Source organism: Dasypus novemcinctus, chromosome 14, assembly GCF_030445035.2.
Source record: "Dasypus novemcinctus isolate mDasNov1 chromosome 14, mDasNov1.1.hap2, whole genome shotgun sequence".
Classification (NCBI taxonomy): Eukaryota; Metazoa; Chordata; class Mammalia; order Cingulata; family Dasypodidae; genus Dasypus; species Dasypus novemcinctus.
This window is the reverse complement of record NC_080686.1, coordinates 107,547,099-107,565,731: the sequence shown is the minus strand read 5'-3', so window position 1 is coordinate 107,565,731 and position 18,633 is coordinate 107,547,099. Positions and strand designations below refer to the sequence as shown.

Sequence of the window (18,633 nt, the reverse complement as noted above, 5' to 3'; positions counted from 1 at the left end):
ATACCAACCTCTTATCATTATCTTTATGTCATTTATATATGAACACACATAAACAGTAAGTGTATAGTAAAAGTTGTGAACTTACAAAGCAAACATATATAACATCATAAAGGGGTCCCATATATCAACTCTCCACCAACACCTTGCAGTATTCTGAGATGTTTGTTACAAATTATGAAAGAATATTCTCAAAATCTTACTATTAATTATAGTCCTTATCTTACATTTGGTGTGCTTTTCCCCCAACCCACTCTATTATTATTTTTTAAATATACTTTTTATGACAGAAGTTGTAAACTTATAAAACAATCAGGCACATGTGCAGAATTCCCCAAAAACAACCCTCTATCAACACAACACACTATGGTGGAATATTTGTTACAGATAAGATTATATCATCTGGTTGTTACCATGTCCATAGTGTACATTTGGCTCACATTTTCCTTACTGCTCCATAATCAACACAGGAGATCTTTGGCATAGTTTCAAGAATATTACATTACTACCACAACCACAGTCCATAGGTCACTCCAACTATATTTTTCCCATGCTTCTCCACATTCCCACCACTCTGCAGTAGTGATGTATATTTGCTCTAGCTCACAAAAGATACTCTTGCATCTGTACCATCAACAACAACTCTCATCCATCTCTTGGTTTACTGTGCTATTCAGTTCCTAGATTATTCTCTAACATTCTGTCAGTTGGCATTTCCATACCTAGACTACCATTTTCAGCCACATCCCCATTTATAAAATAGCTTTTAATCACTATTTGTTACCGTCCACTCTATTCATTTCCACACTTTCACAGTAAAACCAATGAAAACTTCTACGTACAATAAACATCAGCAGTCCATCTCAGTCCTCCTCTTATCTCCTTTAAAAATCCATCACCTACCACCAAGTCTTGAAGATATTTTCCTATAATTTCTTCTAGGAGCTTTCTGGTTCTTGCTTTTATTTTTAGGTTTTTGATCCATTTTGAGTTAAGTTTTGGATAAGGTGTGTAATAGGGGTTCTCTTTCTTCTTTCAGCTATGGGTATCCAGTTCTTTCAGCACCCTTTGTTGAATGAAGTGTTCTGCCCGAGCTGTATGCATTTGACTGACTAGTCAAAAATCACTTGACCATGTATATCAAGGTCTGTTTCTGAACCATCAGTTTACTTCCATTGGTCTATGCATTTGTCTTTATTCCAGTACCATCCTGTTTTTACCACTATAGCTAGGTAATATGATTTAAAGTCTGGAGTTCAGGCTTCACTTTTCCTTTTTATGACGTTTCTGGCCATTCAGGACACCTTACCCTTCCAAATAAATTTGGTCATCATGTTTTCAATTTTTAAAAATGCTGGTGGAAGTTTTAAAATCAGGATTGCATCGAATCTGTATATCAATTTGAGTAGAATTGATGTCTTTATGATATTTAGTCTCTCGTTCATGAGCATGGAATGTTCTCCAAGTTATTTTGTCTCTTTTTGATTGCTTTTAACATTGAATTGCTGTTTTCTGAATATCAGTGCTTTACATCATCGATTAAGTTTATTCCTATTTGAATTTTATCTCTCATATTTTATTCTCTCCACTCTTTTGATACTTTTGATTACTTTTATTGAAATAATCTTCATTTCTAGACCCTCTTCGAGGCTTTTCTCTCCTGTCTTTTCTTTACAGGCTCTACCACATCCTTTAGCATTTCCTGAAAATCTGTTCCTTTGGTTAGAAATTCTCTCAGTTTCAGCTGTTCTTAGGATTATTTTAGCCAAGGAATTTACTCATCAGTAGCTGAAGTTGGTGCCTAAAACTGCATCTTTCTCCCCCATTTTGGGGAAGTGGCGTTTCCAATTTCAGCCACGGAACAGCTCACAAGGTGGCTTGTGCCTCCAGTGGAGTGTGGACAGCAGCCTCCGTGGTGTGGAGTGCTCGACTTACAAATCTTCTCTGCAGATGGGCTGTGTATTTGTCAACCAAAGGGGTGCTGATGCAGAATACCAGAAATGGGTTGGCATTTGTAAAAGGTATTTATTTGGGGTAGGAGCTTACAGACACCAGGCCATAAAGCACAAATTATGTCCCTTACCAAAGTCTATTTCCACATGTTGGAGCAAGATGGCTGCCAACATATGTGAGAGTTCAGACTTCCTTCATTCCTCCCTTCCTTAGGTTTCTTTCTTCTGGTCTCAGGGTTTCTCTCTTCCTAGGTCTTGCTTCTGTTTCCTCTGGGAGCTTACTTCCTGGGGCTCCAGCTTAAGGCTTCATCATCAAACTCCAAAATCAAAACTCCAACATCAAAAAACCTTAATTCTGTCCTTTGCCATGCCTTTTATTTGTGAATTTCCACTTACCAAAGAGTGAGGACTCAATGCCCTACTTGTACAAGAAGTTTACATAATTATTTAATCAAGTAAACTATGAATCTATTATAATCTAATGTGCCTAGAGGAAAAGATCAGTTCATAAATATAATCCAATATTTCTTTTTGGAATGATCAATAATATCAAATTGCTACACTGCACCCTCTGAATTCCAAAAAGACATTACAATATTCAAAAAAACCTTAAATCAGTTACAATGCAAGGACTAAATCACATCAAAATCAATTTAAAGAAATATAATTTGTCTTGGGGCAAAGCCCACTCTGCTATAGACCTCTGAAATTTACAAAATAATTCATCTGCTTCCAATACAGAAACTGACAAAGAATAAACATTTTCAGTACAATTAGGAGAAACTGGAAGAGAGGCATGAGTCCTGGTTTCCCTACAGTTCAGTGGACCTCCATGGAATCCTCTGTTTGATTTCAAAGTCTAAGAGTCATTCTTAAAAATTGGTTTCTTTTCCTTGGGGCCTTATGGGAACCCACGCTTTCCAAAGGCTTGCCCAAGAGCTGTGTTCTTGGTTCCATCCTCATCATGCATCTGGGTGTTGACCAAGCTCCAGACATCTCCTTCCAAGAGTATTGGGTAATTTCCACACCTTACCCAATCTTTGGATTAGAGACTTAAACCCCTTAGTACAGTGACATGAAGACAAAATTCCCCCTAACCTTTGGCAAACAGGCTCAACTCACTCAGAACAATGAGTTGACCAACTGGCCTTCCCTAACCTTTGGGATGCAGGCTCAACTCTCTCAGAGCCTTGAGTTGGCCTTCTCTAATTCATGGGGTACAGGCCTACTCCTCTCAGACCTGTGGGGGGCTGACCTTAACTGCCATAATCCTTAGGGAATGTTCTCCACCCTCCTTATATCCTGGGATGGTAAAACTCTCCCAGAACATTGGGTGGGACCATCCACCCTCTTCAACTGCTGGTGCAAACTCACCCTCTCTGTACACATGGGTGGGGTCGTCCCTTGGCCCAAGATGTTGTCTTAATTCCAGATCTCAGCTTCCAAGGTTTTCCTCTTAAAGCTGTTTCTCCTTCAATCTCTCCTTCCCATATCCCTTTTAGTCCAAGCTGAGAGTGGTCTTGTTCACACAGCTCTCTCAAAAAACTTGTTGATTTAGCATGCAGGAAGCAGGGGTCCAAGCCATCAGACAGTAAGACTTTCCACAAGTTTTTCCTGGATGACTGCATCCTCAATCCTGATTTACAAGTTTGAAGTTTAGTTAAGTCCCCCAATGGGGCACTTTAATCTGGGAGCTTGATATCCAGAGGCTTTGAATTTCCAGAATCAGTTTCTGTTTTCTTTGTGCCTGACTGTTCAGTCCTCAGTATATTTCTCTCATCTAGAATTTTGCTATAGGTTGCAAGCAGAAGCCAAGCTGCATTCTCCAGGTTTACTTTGGAAATTTCTTCAGCTAAATGCCCAGGTTCGCCATTTTCAAACTCTTTCTTCCATAGAACACCAGTAGTTATTCTTGCTAAGTTCCATGCAACTTTAAAACACAGATTGCCCTTCCTTCAGTTTCTAATAATTTCATCATTTACTTCTAAGGCATCATAAAAATTCTCCTTACTATCAACAGTCTCTTCAAAGTGATCTTGCCTTTTCCATGAAGCATTTCACAATTCCTCCAAAAAATACTCCTTATCCATTTATAAAACCATCCCATTATTTTGGTAATTGCAAAAGCACTTCCTCACTCCTTGGTACCAAATTCTGTATTCGTCAGCCAAAGGGGTGCTGATGCAAAATATGAGAAATTGGTTGGTTTTTATAAAGGGTATTTATGTGGGTTAGGAGCTTACAGATACCAAGCCATAAAGCATAACTTACTTCCCTTACCAAAGTCTATTTCCATATGTTAGGGTAAGATGGCTGCCAACATCTGTGAGGGTTCATGCTTCCTGGGTTCCTCCCTTCCTTAGGTTTCTTTTTCCTGGGCTCAGTGTTTCTTTCTTCCTGGGGCTTCCTTCTGTTTCCTCTATGAGCTTACTTCCCAGGTCTCCAGCTTAAGGCTTCAGCATCAAACTCAATCATCAAAACTCCAACATCAAAAATCCTTAACTCTTACCTTTGCCATGATTTTATCTGTGAGTTCCCACCCACCAAGTGGTGGGGACTCAATGCCCTACTGGCACAAAAAGTTTACATAATTATTTAATCAAGTAAATCTATGAATCCAATGTAATCTCATATGCCCAGAGGAAAAGTTCAGTTCACAAACATAATGCAATATTTCTTTTTGGAATTCATCAATAATATCAAACTGCTACAGGCAGTCTGCTCCTTCCATTCCTTTAAGGATATTTCAGGATGCTCCTCTGATCTCCTGGATCCCCCAAACAGGTGCTTCAAATAGCTCCAGAGAGCTCTGGGTGTTTACTAAGTGCCCTGTAGCAAGAGCTGCCTCCAGGAACTCCTTACTCCACCACCATCTTGCTGGTTGTCCGCCCACTGTACATTTAAACATTTTTAATTGTTAACTCTGTGATTTATCCCCTTAGTTCCTCAAGTTTGTATCCAGCTAGTGACAGAGATTTCCCCGAGTGCTAGGAACTAGTCAAAACAAACACACACTAAAAGCACCTTTCACAGTCTTTGCAGATTGGCTCTGCTCTGGCTGGTGATGTCCTTCAGAGCTTAGCCCTCCCATCAAGGTCAGCCCAAGGCACAGGCAAAGCACAGGGTCCTCCCTGTCTGATCTGAGCTTGAGTGGAACTGTGGAACCTGCTTTCTCCCCAGGCTTGTCCTTGCTCGTGGCCTTAAGAATCCCCCCACTTAAAGTTTACAAGAGTTTGAATTGATGCCCCCTCTCCTCCCTTTGAAATAGACTTCCACCACTCCTGGTGCTCTCCTGTGTGACTTGTGGGTAGCCTTTGCCGCAGGCTGCTCAGCTTAATTGTCTCTTACACTGCTTTAATGTCTGCAAGGTGCTTCTCTGCCTTCAGGACAAGCTGTGGGAAGGTGAGCCTGAAACCTAGCCTGCCTTTCAGTCTTCCTCCTGGTAGATTGGCACTGATGTGCAGGCCTCCAGCACATGTGTAAAGGTTACACTGCTCCCTCTGCACAGGGCCAGGGGCCCCCAGTGGGATACAAGCTGGCTCTACCCCACCTTGTGGAGGGGTGAGTGAGGACCAGCAAGGTACCCCAGCATTGCTCTGGGCTTTGGAGCTGCATGCTCTTGCTTCAGCACCTGCCCAGTTAGTGCAGTCCTTTAACTGGTTTCCAGTTGTGAGGAAGGGTCCTGTCTTTAAGATTTCTATCCAAGGGGTGTTGGAACAGTGGCCACCCTCAGAGGGGCCCCCTGCAATCTGAAGTGGCTGATCAAAAGCAGTGGTCAGCGACCAGACCACACACTTCCTGACCTTCGTGATTTTGATTTTTTAAAAAAATTTTAATTGTATTCTTTTGAAGGTAAAATGTTATTTTTAAAAATATAAGAGGTTCCCATATACCCCACAACCACCCTACACCACTCCTCCTGATGTAGGCTATGGGTGGGGGGCTCTGTATCTCTTCATGGATAACCTAAGCTGTGGGAGATGCAGCCCTGCCCTTTGACTCCAGTCTGGGAAAAATAATTAAGCAATGTAGGCTCTATAAACTTTAAATATTCAGGGAAGATGCAAACCAAATGTGTTAAAGCTTACCTGGAATGTATGAGGTTCATGTTAAAAGCTTACCTGGAATGTGAGGGATATGTGTTAATTCAAGTTTACCTGAAGGTAAAATCTATATAATACTCAGATCAAACACTTAAGGAAACTAACAATAAGTCCCTTTGCATATAAGCTCCATTTTACTCCCTACTCATATCTTCTGTGTAAAGGGAACCCAGAAATTCTATTTGGGGCTCAGGTTTTGGATGAGGAAGCTCATGAGCCTGGCTGGTTGTAAATAAATTTATTTTTTTTCCTCCCCAAAATTATTACTGTGTCCTGGCCTTTCCATACGCAGTAATTGAACCTCTCTCGATGTCTACAAGACTCCCACATCAACAACCTCTTTCATCATTGTGGCACTTCATTGCATTTCGTGAATACATTTTAGAGCACTGCTGCACCACATGGATTATAGTTTACATTGTAATTTACACACTCTCCCAGTCCATTCAGTGGGTTATGGCAGGATATATAATGTCTAGGTTATGTCTCTGCAATATCATTTAGGATAACTCCAAGTCCCAAAAATGCCCTCACATCACATCTCTTCTTCCCTTTCCCTGCCCTCAGCAACTACCATAGCCGCTTTCTCCTCATCAAGGCTGCAATTTCTTCCATTACTAGTCACAATAGTTCTATAGTAGAATACCAGTAAGTCCTTTCTAATCCGCATAATGTAGGAAAACATCTATAGGACCTTGTAATAGGAAATGGCTTCATGAACTTCACAACCAAAGCATGAGCGGAAAAAGAACAAATAGATAAATGGGACCTCCTCAACATTAAAGCCTTTTGCACCTCAAAGGAGTTTGTTCAAAAAGTGAAAAGACAGCCTACCCAATGGGAGAAAATACTTGGTAGCCATAAATCTGATAGGAGACTAATATCCTGCATATACCAAGAAATCCTGTATCTTGAAAATATAAAGACAACCAATTTTTAAAATGTGCAAGAGATTTGAACAGACACTCCTCCAAAGAAGAAATGCAAATGGCTAAAAACTGCATGAAAAGATGCTCGAAATCACTAGCTACTAGGGAAATGCAAATGAAAACTACAATGAGATACCATCTTCCTCCGTAAGACTGGCAGCTATTAAAAAACTGAAGTCTACAGGGAGCTCAAGCTTTAAGTCCTGCCCTTGCACCAGCAAGCTGCAGTCCCCACTGCTACCTGCCTCGAGCCTGGGGGAAGGGAGAGCACAGCCGCCACAGGGAGAGTGGAGGTCTTCAGTGTTTACCTCCCTTTAGCAGACTCTTCTCTATCTCTTCCCTAGAGGATGGAAATTATTCCACCAGACTCTGAATTTCAAAATAGTTGATTCAGACTGTTCCTGACAATTCAAGAGTTGTTTTGGTGGAGGGACTGATTCCTGGAGCTTCCTACTCTACCATCTTCCCACAATCCTCTCAATTTGATTTTTTTCTCTCCCCGCTCCTCCCCCCATTGTCTGCTCTCTGTGTCCAATCTCTGTATGTGTTCTTCTGTGTCCACTTGGATTCATATTTATCCCCTTCCCTTGTGGCTTGCTTGCTGTCTGCTCTCTGTGTCCATTTGCTGAGCGTTCTTCTGTGTTTGCTTGTCTCCCTTTGTTGCATCACCTTGCTGTGCTGACGGCTCTCTGAGGCACATGGCAAACTTGCCTTCACAAGGAGGTCCTGGAACATGAACCCAGGGCCTCCCACATGGTAGATGGGAGCCCAATCAATTGAGCCACAGCCACTTCCCTCATGACTTGATTTTTAATATCACGTAGATATTTTAATATTAACACAGACAGACGTAATTCCTTTTTTTGTTTGTTTTTTTCTCTCTATTTTTTAAAAAATGTTACATCCAAAAAATATAAGAGGTCCCCATGTACCCCCAGACCCCTCACCCCACTCCTCCCACATCAGCAATCTCTTTCATCATCATGGCACATTCATTGCATTTGGTGAATACATTTTGGAGCAAGGCTGGACCACATGGATAAGGGTTTAAACTGTAGTTTTCACTCTCCCCCAGTCCACCCAGGGGGCCATGGCAGGACATACAATGTCCAGCACCTGTCCCTGCAGCACTACCCAGGACAACTCCAAGTCCTGAAAATGGCCCCACATCATATTTCTTCTTCCCTCTCCCTACCGTAGCAGCTACTGTGGCCACTTTCTCCACATCAATGCTACAATTTCTTCCATTACTAATCACAATTGTTCCATAATAGAATATCAGAAGTCCACTCTAATCAATACTCTATTCCTCCATCCTATGGACCCTGGAATGGTGATGTCCACTCCACCTCTATATTGAGAGAGGGCTTAGATTCCATTTTTTTAACTATGGGATATTTCATAAGCCATGCTTAAATTAGGTGTTCCTTAATGGATACTTAGGTTGCTTCTAATATTTTATTACATCTTTATACATATATCTTTGTGTCCAAATTAGAGTGTTTCTATATGCGATTCCTAAAAGTGAAATTTCTGGAAAAATACTGACTGCATGTTTAAAATTTTGTTTACTATGGTCAAATTGTCCTCTTAAAAGGTTGCATCAATATAAACAGTGCATATGTGTATACACTTTGTGAAAATGGAATGATAGACGATTTTACTAACCATCTTGATTTGTTGAGCTTCCATTTTATCCAGGGAATTACAAAGAAGAAACTGAGGTTACCTGAAGCAGGCTGACATACTAGTGATCCTTTGCAGTGCTGATAGGGACTCCTGCCCCAGCTCAGAAAGAACTGAAACAAAGAAATCAGGCTGACACCAGCAAGGCCTGCTGATCTTCACCACATGACCACAATCCTACACCAACATCCTGCTTGGCAATTAATGAACTGGGCCCCAGGACACCTGCTGGCAGAGTCCCGCCCTCTGTGGTCCACGTAGCTCATGTACCCATCACCCTCAACCCCCCTTTCCCCCTACACCTTTCCTTTGTCTCAAGCAGCCCTATAAGCTGCTCCCCAGCTCAAGCTTTTGAGCAGAAACCTCTTTGGGTGCTGCTCCTGCATTAATGCAACTGTAGCTCAATAAACTTGCTCTGTACCCCCTGTTTAAGTTTGTTTATTTTATTTTCAGCACAACAACTTATACCTTGGAAACACAGAATTTCATCAGATGCTTTAATGTTTGCCATCCTAATGAAAAGGGGGCAGGGTAGACGCTCTGTAAGTGGATTTTGTCTAGGTTCTTGACTATGCTGGAGAAATGAATTTCAAGAGTACATTGGATTTGTTAGGCTAGTAGTTTTTTAAGGTAGGGAGGGAAGAGAAATGGTCTCAGGTAGAAAGGAAGGGGCTGAAAAGTGATAAACCAGGTTGATTCACAGACCACATTTCCCATTATAGATTATAAATGCCCAGGTTTTAGTTGTGTGTTGATCCATGCAGGGGGACATGGTGAGAGCAGGGCACGGAAGGCAGGTCCAAAGGCTAGAGACAGCAAGCTCAGCCCTTGTGCTTGCTTTTTAAACCATTAATTATTCTGTCCCTTTGCTAAGGTCTGAGGAGGAGTCCCAACTGCTTGCTGTTTTGATTGATTAATCCCCCATTGATCCCCCAGGAGGTCCCAATAATACGGCCCCTGGGAAATATTGGGCTCCTCCTGGCTTCTGGAGGAAATCTCATTCCAATTTGGATTTTTTGCAAGAGTCTTCCAGCCACCACCTTGGGGGTACCAAATGACACCTGGACTCATAGCCAGGTTCCAGATCCACCTATTGATTCCCTATCTTACTAGCTGGCTTCAACTCCTTGTTATTTTATTTCTTTTTTTTTTCCTTGTTATTTTAAATTGGTATCCCTAATATTTGAGACGCTGAGGAGCCTTTCAGATTTTTACTGGTCATTTGCATTTCCTTTTCTATGAGCTGTTTATTCATAGCCTTTGCTTGTTGGTTGTTTATATTTCTTATTCCTTGTGAATATTATTTATATATTATAGATACTATTCTTCTAGATGTACATTTTGCAAATACTTTCTTTTATCATTTATCATTTTTATCTTTTATCCTCACTTAACATTCTTACGCAAAAGTTAAAAGTTTTGACTTTTGAAACATTTAAATTTATTAATATTTTTCTTTTTTGATTTCTATGTGTTTTGTTTTGCTTAAGAAAGCTTCCTCTATTCTAAGGCTATAAACAAAATTCCTTCTGCTTTTCACTAAATTTTCATTTTTAGTAAGTCTTCTCTCCATCTATCTGTCCCTCTTTCTCTTTTTTCAAATGAATGGATGGTGTCCCAAAGCCACTGATTTGAATCAAGATGTCCACTCACGGGAAACGGACTTTGGCCCAGTGGTTAGGGCGTCCGTCTACCATATGGGAGGCCCGCGGTTCAAACCCCGGGCCTCCTTGACCCGTGTGGAGCTGGCCCATGCGCAGTGCTGATGCGTGCAAGGAGTGCCGTGCCACGCAAGGGTGTCCCCCGCGTGGGGCTCCCCCACGCGCAAGGAGTGCACCCGTAAGGAGAGCCGCCCAGCGCGAAAGAAAGTGCAGCCTGTCCAGGAATGGCGCCGCCCACACTTCCCGTGCCGCTGACGACAACAGAAGCGGACAAAGAAACAAGACACAGCAAATAGACACCAAGAACAGACAACCAGGGGAGGGGGGAAATTAAATAAATAAATAAATCTTTAAAAAAAAAAAAAAAAAGATGTCCACTATGTCCACTCACGTATAAATCCACCTCCCCCCACCACTCCTTTATCTGTACTCTTTTTCTTGACTTGTTTATCTCTTCTGTTGCTAGATTACACTGTTTTAACATCTCTAGCTTTATCACAATTTCTTCCTTAATTTCTCATATTTCCACTCTTTGTTGTTGTCCTTGCACATTTAATCTTCTAGAGTTTTTTTTTTTTTTCAGTAAGGGCCAGAGATTGAACCCAGGACCTTGTACATGGGAAGCAGGTGGTCGATCATTGAGATGCATCGGCTTCCCAATGACAGGTGGTTTTTTACCTAGTTTTGTTTTTTGATTGTTTGTTTTTAAGAGGTCCCAGGGATTGAACTCAGGACCTTTTACAGGGAGCAGGTGCTCAACCACTTGAGCACCATCCACTCCCCTAGATTAGTGTTTGAATTACTTAAAGTCATATGCACGTATCCTGTTGGAAGTTCCATTAAATTTCTGATTCGAGGAGAAGAGGCAGACTGGGGAGAACCTGCAGCAGTGGGACTACTCATGAAGAAACAGAGCCTACCACTCAGATTTCCTTTCCTGCTTCAATAAAGTGTAATCATTGTCTGTAGATGGGAACCGCACATATACCCAGGTATTTGTCATTGTTTCTCCTGGGAATGGGATTTTGAAATTATAATGTTTGTGAAGCAGGTTTGTATAGTGAAGGGGGAAGGTGGCTGGCCCAGCAGACCACATGGCTGTGAGACCCCACCCAGAAACCTCCTGAGAAGGCTGCTAGAAAGTCACTGTGAGATCCTGGCCATGAGAATCTTATTTGGAATGAGAGGGAAAGCCCTGGATATCCTCAAAAGTCCTCACCATTGCCCCCCCGAGAAATGACAGGTGGAGATTACAAAGCCCTGACCTGGGGTCCCACATGCACAACTAACCCTGCAGTATGCCTGGGTCTATGCCTCATCACGGACTGTGTACTTTTCTCATTTTCTTGTTTCTTAATAAACTCTTTACTCCCTTGCTTATCCTATGGCATGTCCTTAAATTCTTTTATGTGACGTAAGCCAAGAACCTAGAAGCACAGGGTCCAGAGCCATCCAGTAACATCTGAGTGGGTGTTGCTTGTACCCAGGAGAGTTTGTGGTTTTTCTTTGCCTTTCTTTGCCACAGAATGTGTATGTGTGGATGTGTGTGTATATGTCTGTATTTTTAAACAGGAGAGGTTTAAGCATATTTACAAGCCAGCAGAAATGCTCAGGCCAGGAGGAAGTGACAATACAGGAGAGAGAGAGAAGGAGAGAGAGTGAGTGAGAGGGAGACACTGAGAGAGAGAGAGTCACACATGACACTGTGAGTTTCTTGTAAGCAGCATATGGGTGGATCTTGTTTTTTTTTCAACCCATTCTGTCAGCCTATATCTTTTGATTGGGGAGTTTAATCCATTCACATTCAGTGATATTATTGTAAATACACTATTTACTTCCTGCATTTTATTCTTTGGTTTTTATGTGTCATATCTTATTTTTGTCTGTGTTTTTACTCGTTTTGTTACCCTTTCTGTTATTCTTTCTTCTATAATCTCCTCCAAGCCTGTCTTTTTCTTTCAGGTTTTAAGGCTTCCTTTAATGCTTCTTGCAAAGGTGGATTCTTTTTTTTTTGTAAACTCTCTTAGTTTCTATTTGTTTGTGAATATTTGATACTCACCTTCATATTTGAAGAACAATTTTGCTGGATAAAGAATTCTCAGCTGGCAATTTTTCTCTTTCAGCGTCCTAATTGTATCATACACTGCCTTCTCTTCTCCATGGTTTCTGAAGAGAAATCTGTGCTAAGTCTTACTGGATGCCCCTTGCATGTGATGGTTTGCTTCTCCCTTGCTGCTCTGAGAATTTTCTCTTTATCTTTGACATTTGACATTCTGAGTAGCGTGTGTCTTGAAATAGTTCTTTTCAGATATATTCTGTTTGGGGTACAGTGTGCTTCTTGGACATGTAAGTTCATTTCTTTAGTGGCAGCTGGGAAATTTTCAGCTATGATTTCCTCAGATACTCTTCCTGTGCCTTTATCCTTTTCTTCTCTTTCTGGAACTCCCATGACATGTTGTTGTTTAGTTTTGTGTTGGCATTCAACTCTTTGAGACTCTGCTCAATTTTTTCCATTCTTTTCTATCTGTGTTCTTTTCTCTCTTCAATTTTAGCTGTTTGGTCTTCAGTATCACTTATTCTTTCTTCTATCATTTCAAGTCTGCTGTTGTATGCCTCAAATATATTTTTGATCTCATGTATTGTGTCTTTCATTCCGATGAGCTCTGTTACTTTTCTGCTCATGATTTCAAATTCTCTTTTGCGCTTACTCAATGTCTTCTTGAAACCATTTATTTCTTTGACCATATTGTCTTTCAACTTGTTAATTTGATTTTGGAAATTTGTGTGCATCTTGCTGATTAGTTCTCTCAAATTCTGCATCTCTTCTCAGGCTTTGATATATTACTTTTCTTGGGCCATGTCTTCTATTTTCTTAGTATGGATCATAATTTTTTGCTGATATCTAGGCATCCAGTTAGGATATAATTTACTCAGATGCTCAGTTTCTTTCTCTTTTGTAGGGATTTACTGGCAGAAGGCTGTGTGTTAACACTGCTCTTTGATTCTTAGCTCGAACTGGATTGTTGGATTGTCCTGCTGGTGGCTCAAAACTGGGCACTGGACCCAGTAACTGGCTGTAGAGTCACTTCCTAGGCCTTAGGGAGGGAGGCCATAGAGGTCAGAAAAAACCTCTCCTACTTATTTTTAATTTTCTTGCATGTACTTTCTTGGTCTGCCAACAGACAGCACTCTTTGGCAGCTCTCAGTTCAGTGCCTGGTAAGTGTATTTGTTGCAACACAAACCAGATCAATGTGATAGAGCTTCCTGTCTGGAGACTATGAGCACTTAATTTGAACTTTCCTTAAGACAGGATATATAAGGAGATGCTACAACTCAACAAAAAAAAAAGACAAATGACCCTATGAAAAAGTGGGCAAAAGATTTGAATAGACATTTGTTCAAAGAAGAAATGCAAATGGAAAAAAAAAACCACATTAAAATATTCAACATCTCTAATGATTAGGGAAATGCAAATAAAAACTACAATGAAAAAAAAAAAAGCTACAATGAGATCATTTCATACCTATCAGAACAGCCACTATTAAAAAGACAGAGAACTGCAAATGTGGAGAGCATGTGGAGAGATAGGAACACTTATTCACTGCTGGAGGAAATGTAGAATTGTATAGCCACTGTGGAGGACAGTTCCTAAAGAAGTTTAATATAGACTTGCCACATGACCCTGCAATACCACTACTGGTATATACCCAGAAGAAATGAGAGCAGTGATACATCTGCCCACCCATGTTCAGAGCAGCGTTATTCACAACAGCCAAAAATTGGAAACAACCCAGGTATCCATCAACTGATGAATGGACAAACTGTGGTGTATTTACATGATGGAATAGTAGGCAGCTGTAAGAAGAAATGAAGTCATAAAGCATATGACAACATGGATGGCCGTGGAGGACATGACCCTGGATGTTGCATCATCTTGCTGTGTCAGCTCTCTGTGTGTGCGGCACCATTCCTGGGCAGGCTGCACTTTCTTTCGTGCTGGGCAGCTCTCCTTATGGGATGCACTCCTTGCGCATGGGGCTCCCCTACACGGGGGACACCCCTGCGTGGCAGGGCACTCCTTGTGCGCATCAGCACTGCGCATGGGCCAGCTCCACATGGGTCAAGGAGGCCCGGGGTTTGAACCACGGACCTCCCATGTGGTAGATGGATGCCCTAACCACTGGGCCAAGTCCGCTGCCCCATTTCAACTTCCTTGATCAACCATCCTCAAAAATCCAATCCCGGGGGGTTTTCCTCTGGCTCTTGTTGGGGTGGGGTGGCTGAGTGGGAGGAGACTCAGTCCATGACAGGGGTCTGACTATAGAGGAGGGAGGAAGAAGGAGGGCTGGGAGAGCATCTCAGGCCATGATGAGGGGCTGACACTACAAGGGGGTGGAGTCTTATACTCAGTGGCTTTCTAGGAGCTTTGCACAGGACCCCAGTGCATCCAGTGCAGGGCTGCTCCTGGAGGCTTCCTGCATGGCCGCCATGCTCAACTACACCCAGGGCCAAAGGGGCAGCTGGGGCTGAGTCCACCATGGTCCCTGCTTGTCCCTGGCAGGAGAGGTGGTCTGAGCATTTCCTCAGCACTCACCGTTGGCCACCTACGCCGCTCAGACCCACTTTTGCACATGGTCTGGGGCAGCCCCTCCCTTCCCGAGAGGCCATTGACCCTGTGGAGGGGTTGGGGAGCAGCAGTCCCCCTCATGCAGTTGACCTTGGGGCTATGGCTCCTGCTCACTTCTCTCCTCTCCTTCTCCGTGTCCCTTCCCTTCTCCCTCAGCCACCCCTTGGCAGGCCCTGGAGGGTGACCCCAACCTTCCCTCCTGAAGGGCCTGGGGCCTTGTGGGGCCAGGGGTGCCGCCCGCAACTGCTCAGTTACCCCAGGGTGATGAGATGCCAAGAGGACTGTAAAGGGGTGAGCTGTGTCCCCCCAGAAGACATGCCCAATCCTAACTCCTGGTGTCTGGGAATGACCTTATTTGGAAACAGGGTTTTTGCGGATGGAACTGCAGGCCCAGGAGCTGAGAGCTTCCCGGGTTAGGGTGGACCCTACATCGAGAGCGGAGAAGGCGCAGGAGGGACGCGGCCTGGGAGGCCGGAGCAGAGTGGAATCCTGGGGCCGCGGGCGCTGGAGGAGGCCAAGAAGTGTCCTTCTGGACTTTCGGGGAGCGCCCTGCTGACCTCTTGACCACAGACTCCTGGGCTCCAACTGCGCGGGCACCGAGCTTGTGGCCCTAAGCCTGCGTCTGGGTGCTTGGTGAGAGGCCCCGGGACGCCAAGGCGAGACCGCGCGGCGCCGGGTTTGCCCTGCGTCCCTCCCTGCCCTTCGCGTAAAGGCAGCTGCCAAGACGTAACTGCCCTCCCGCAGCGGGGACTCCTCTTCTCCTGCTGGACTCTGGACACGAGGGTGTGCAGAGGGCCTGGGGCCACCTTAGCCCCGGCGCAGCGGTGCTCCCAGTGCGCATCTGGCCAGAGGCGGGTCCCCTTGGTGGCCTGGGCTGAACTCCGCAGCGCCCAGACGTGGGGGACCGGAGGCACAGAGGAGCCGCGGTCACTGCGGGCCGGCGCGGGGCCAGCCTGCTTCGGCCCCTTCCTGTGCGGCGCAGCGTCACCAGAGGTCCCGCGTCCATCCTCCCAGGGGCCCGCTGGCCGCTCCAGGTCCCTGCACGGCGCTGTGCGGGGTAGGACCCCAGAAACCTGTGTCCTCGTCCACGTAAGGGAGAGGAGCGATGGGGCCAAAGGCGCAGGGCTGGTTGGGACGCAACGAGCAGAGGTTGGGCTATTGCTTCTCCCTAGCGAGGAGGAAAGCCTCTTGGCAGGGCCCCGCCTCCCTCCGCGGCCCGTGGGGAGCAGCCCTGACCTCCAAGCCGCCACCCCGTCTTGCCCCAACACAGTGGAGGCTGTGCCCGCAGGTGGCCAGCCTTGTCCAGTGTCTTTTCCAAGGTCCCCAGGAAGCTGCGGCAGAAACAACAATGGGTTTCCTCCCATTTCCTAAGGAGGGAGGAGGACGCCAAGAGGCGCAGCGCCCTGGCGGGAAGTCCTCGCCCTCTTGGCGCTGTCCTCCTCCAGGGGCGCTGTCCACCCGGATGAACGGCTGCTCCCACCACCCCAGTTCCGCAGACCCCCCTTGAGCTCCCAGGAGAGCGCGCAGCCCGGGCTGCAGGCCACGAGGGGCTGTTCTCCAGAAGGGACCTGAGACAGGACTCACGGGCATGTGGTTTATTCAGGAAACTGCCCTGGGGGAGCCCCCGAGAGAAGAAGGGAGCCTGGCCCCGGCTTGCTCTCCTGCTTCTGACTCCTGCCCGGCCAGTCTCGGGCTAAGGGCTGCCCAGAGGAAATAAACTGGGCAGAGGAAGGAGAAGAGTTGCAGGTCTGGACACTGAGGGCATAAAGGGGGTGTGGAGGGCACGTGGAGGAAGCCCAGTCCCCAGGGCATCTGGGGGGCGGATCTGCAGCCCTGGGGGACTCGCTGAGCGGGAGGAGCTTCTGCGGTGGGGCCCCCGGGGAGCTGGCAGCCCTGCCCGCCTCTGCCTCCCCCTGCTCCAGCTCCAAGGCCTTCCACAGGCACCTGGCTCGGCGGGGGCAGGTGCTGGGTGGTCCTGGGAGCCGCACCTCCTGGCCCATCTCCACACCACGCCTCCCGCTGGTTCATACAGAGGCGCCCAGGAGGGTGGTCAGGACACTGGCCACAAGCATGAGGCCCACGGTGGTGGCCCTTGGCCCCTGGGCCCAGGCCCCGTTGCACAGGTCAGTGCTGCAGCAGTAATAAGAGGCTTCTTGGAAGGTTTGTCTGGTTTGCACAGTAGGGAAACTGTCGCAGGAAGATGTACAGTTCTTTATTGTCTGCACCTTGCCATTGATTTTATCACCTGTTACATGGAAGAGATATGCAGAGGCTGTGGGGTCTGCTCTGGCCTCCCCCTGACTTGAGTCCACTGACCCACAGTCCCCAGAGAGGGGGGACATTGCTGGGCTGAGGGTGCTCAGGCTGGACTCGAGGTTGAGGAGAGTTGGTGCAGCCAGGGTGGAGGGCTCTGGTTGGGGTTGGGGTCTGGCTGACGCTATCAGGTGTATTTGAGTGACAAGGAGGCCCCCGCCCCCGGGGACTCTTTCTCACGGAAGCCTCAGGTAGAGAAGACCCGCCCACTGCCCCGCCTCTGCACCCACCGTCCAGCGTGCCACCTGGATACCCTGACCCTTGGCAGCTTCCTTTCTCCTCCCCGCCCTCCTCCGTGCTGCCCCTGCCGTCCTCGTGCTTCCCTGACCTCAGTCTCAGGCCCACTCCCCACCTCTGCCTCCAGGAGTACCACAGCCTGGGAGTGGCAGGGAAGAGGACTTACTTGCTGTATGTGAAAAGCAGGCTGTGGCAGTGGGTGGGCAATTTGTTTTATTTTGACAGGTGTTGCCATCCAGGGTCATGCAGTTATGGCAGTTGATGGCCCAGGCTGGAGCGAGAGAAGCACAGAAGCCGGGCAGTGAGTTGCTGGTCATGTGGGCGGGGCCTGCCTGTGGCAGGGAAGGGAGCCAGGCCTCTCTCTGAGGTCTGGGCGAGGAGGCTGGGACCAGGACCCAGGACCCAGAGCCCCAGGAGAGAACTGGGTGTAGGACTTAGGAGCACGGGTGTCCAGGGAAGGAGGGAGAGGATAGAGAGGGCCAGGAAGCCAGGAAGCACCCCACGGGCCAGTGGGTGGGAGAGGTCCCAGGAGGAGGAATAGGGTGGGCAAAAGTGAGGAGCAGGAAGAGTGAACTCGAGAACACGCGATAGGCATGGGGGAGAGCGAGGGAGAAGGACGGCCAAGCCCTCAGCACCCGGCCCCGTGTCAGCCCAACATGGGCACACACCTGTGAACCACACGGCATCACCCCGTGCCAGGAAAGCATGTCCCACCTCCTTCCTCAGCCCTGCAGAGCAAGCCTGGGTCCCCTGAGGCCCCCCACCAGGAAGGAGCCCTGGGGTCTCACCTTCCTCCAAGCACAGCAGCACAGCCAGCAGGGTCAGGGCCTTCATGTTGGTGCCAGCCATGGTGTCCCCTCTCCTGGAGAGCTGAGAGCCAGGGACTGGCTTTATGTAGCTGCCAACTCTTTGTTCCTCCTCTGGGCACAAGGGTCTGGGTCCTTGGGGTGTGCCTGGATGACTCACACTAATCTGAGAATTGGTTTACACTCTGAAACTTCCTTCTTAACACAGGTGATGCTTATCTCAGTCTATCTTTACAGGTAGTGATGATAAGAGGGCAGGTGTCACTTTGAAAAGTCTGTCTTAACTGTAAGTGGTAAGAGGGCAGGGGTCAGGAAATTTTC

At 46.1% G+C, this 18,633-nt stretch overlaps 1 protein-coding gene across 1 annotated transcript; it reads right to left on the bottom strand.

Moving 5' to 3' along the window:
- Positions 1–16,542: 16,542 nt before the first annotated feature.
- Positions 16,543–18,422, bottom strand: LOC131273369 (ly-6/neurotoxin-like protein 1). The gene is made up of 3 exons (XM_058276296.1): positions 18,295–18,422; positions 17,673–17,777; positions 16,543–17,201 (listed from the first exon to the last, which is right to left on the bottom strand). Exons 1-3 carry the CDS (start codon positions 18,353–18,355, stop codon positions 16,981–16,983), a joined length of 387 nt encoding a protein of 128 aa, XP_058132279.1. The 5' UTR covers positions 18,356–18,422; the 3' UTR covers positions 16,543–16,980.
- Between the last annotated feature and the right edge of the window lie 211 nt (positions 18,423–18,633).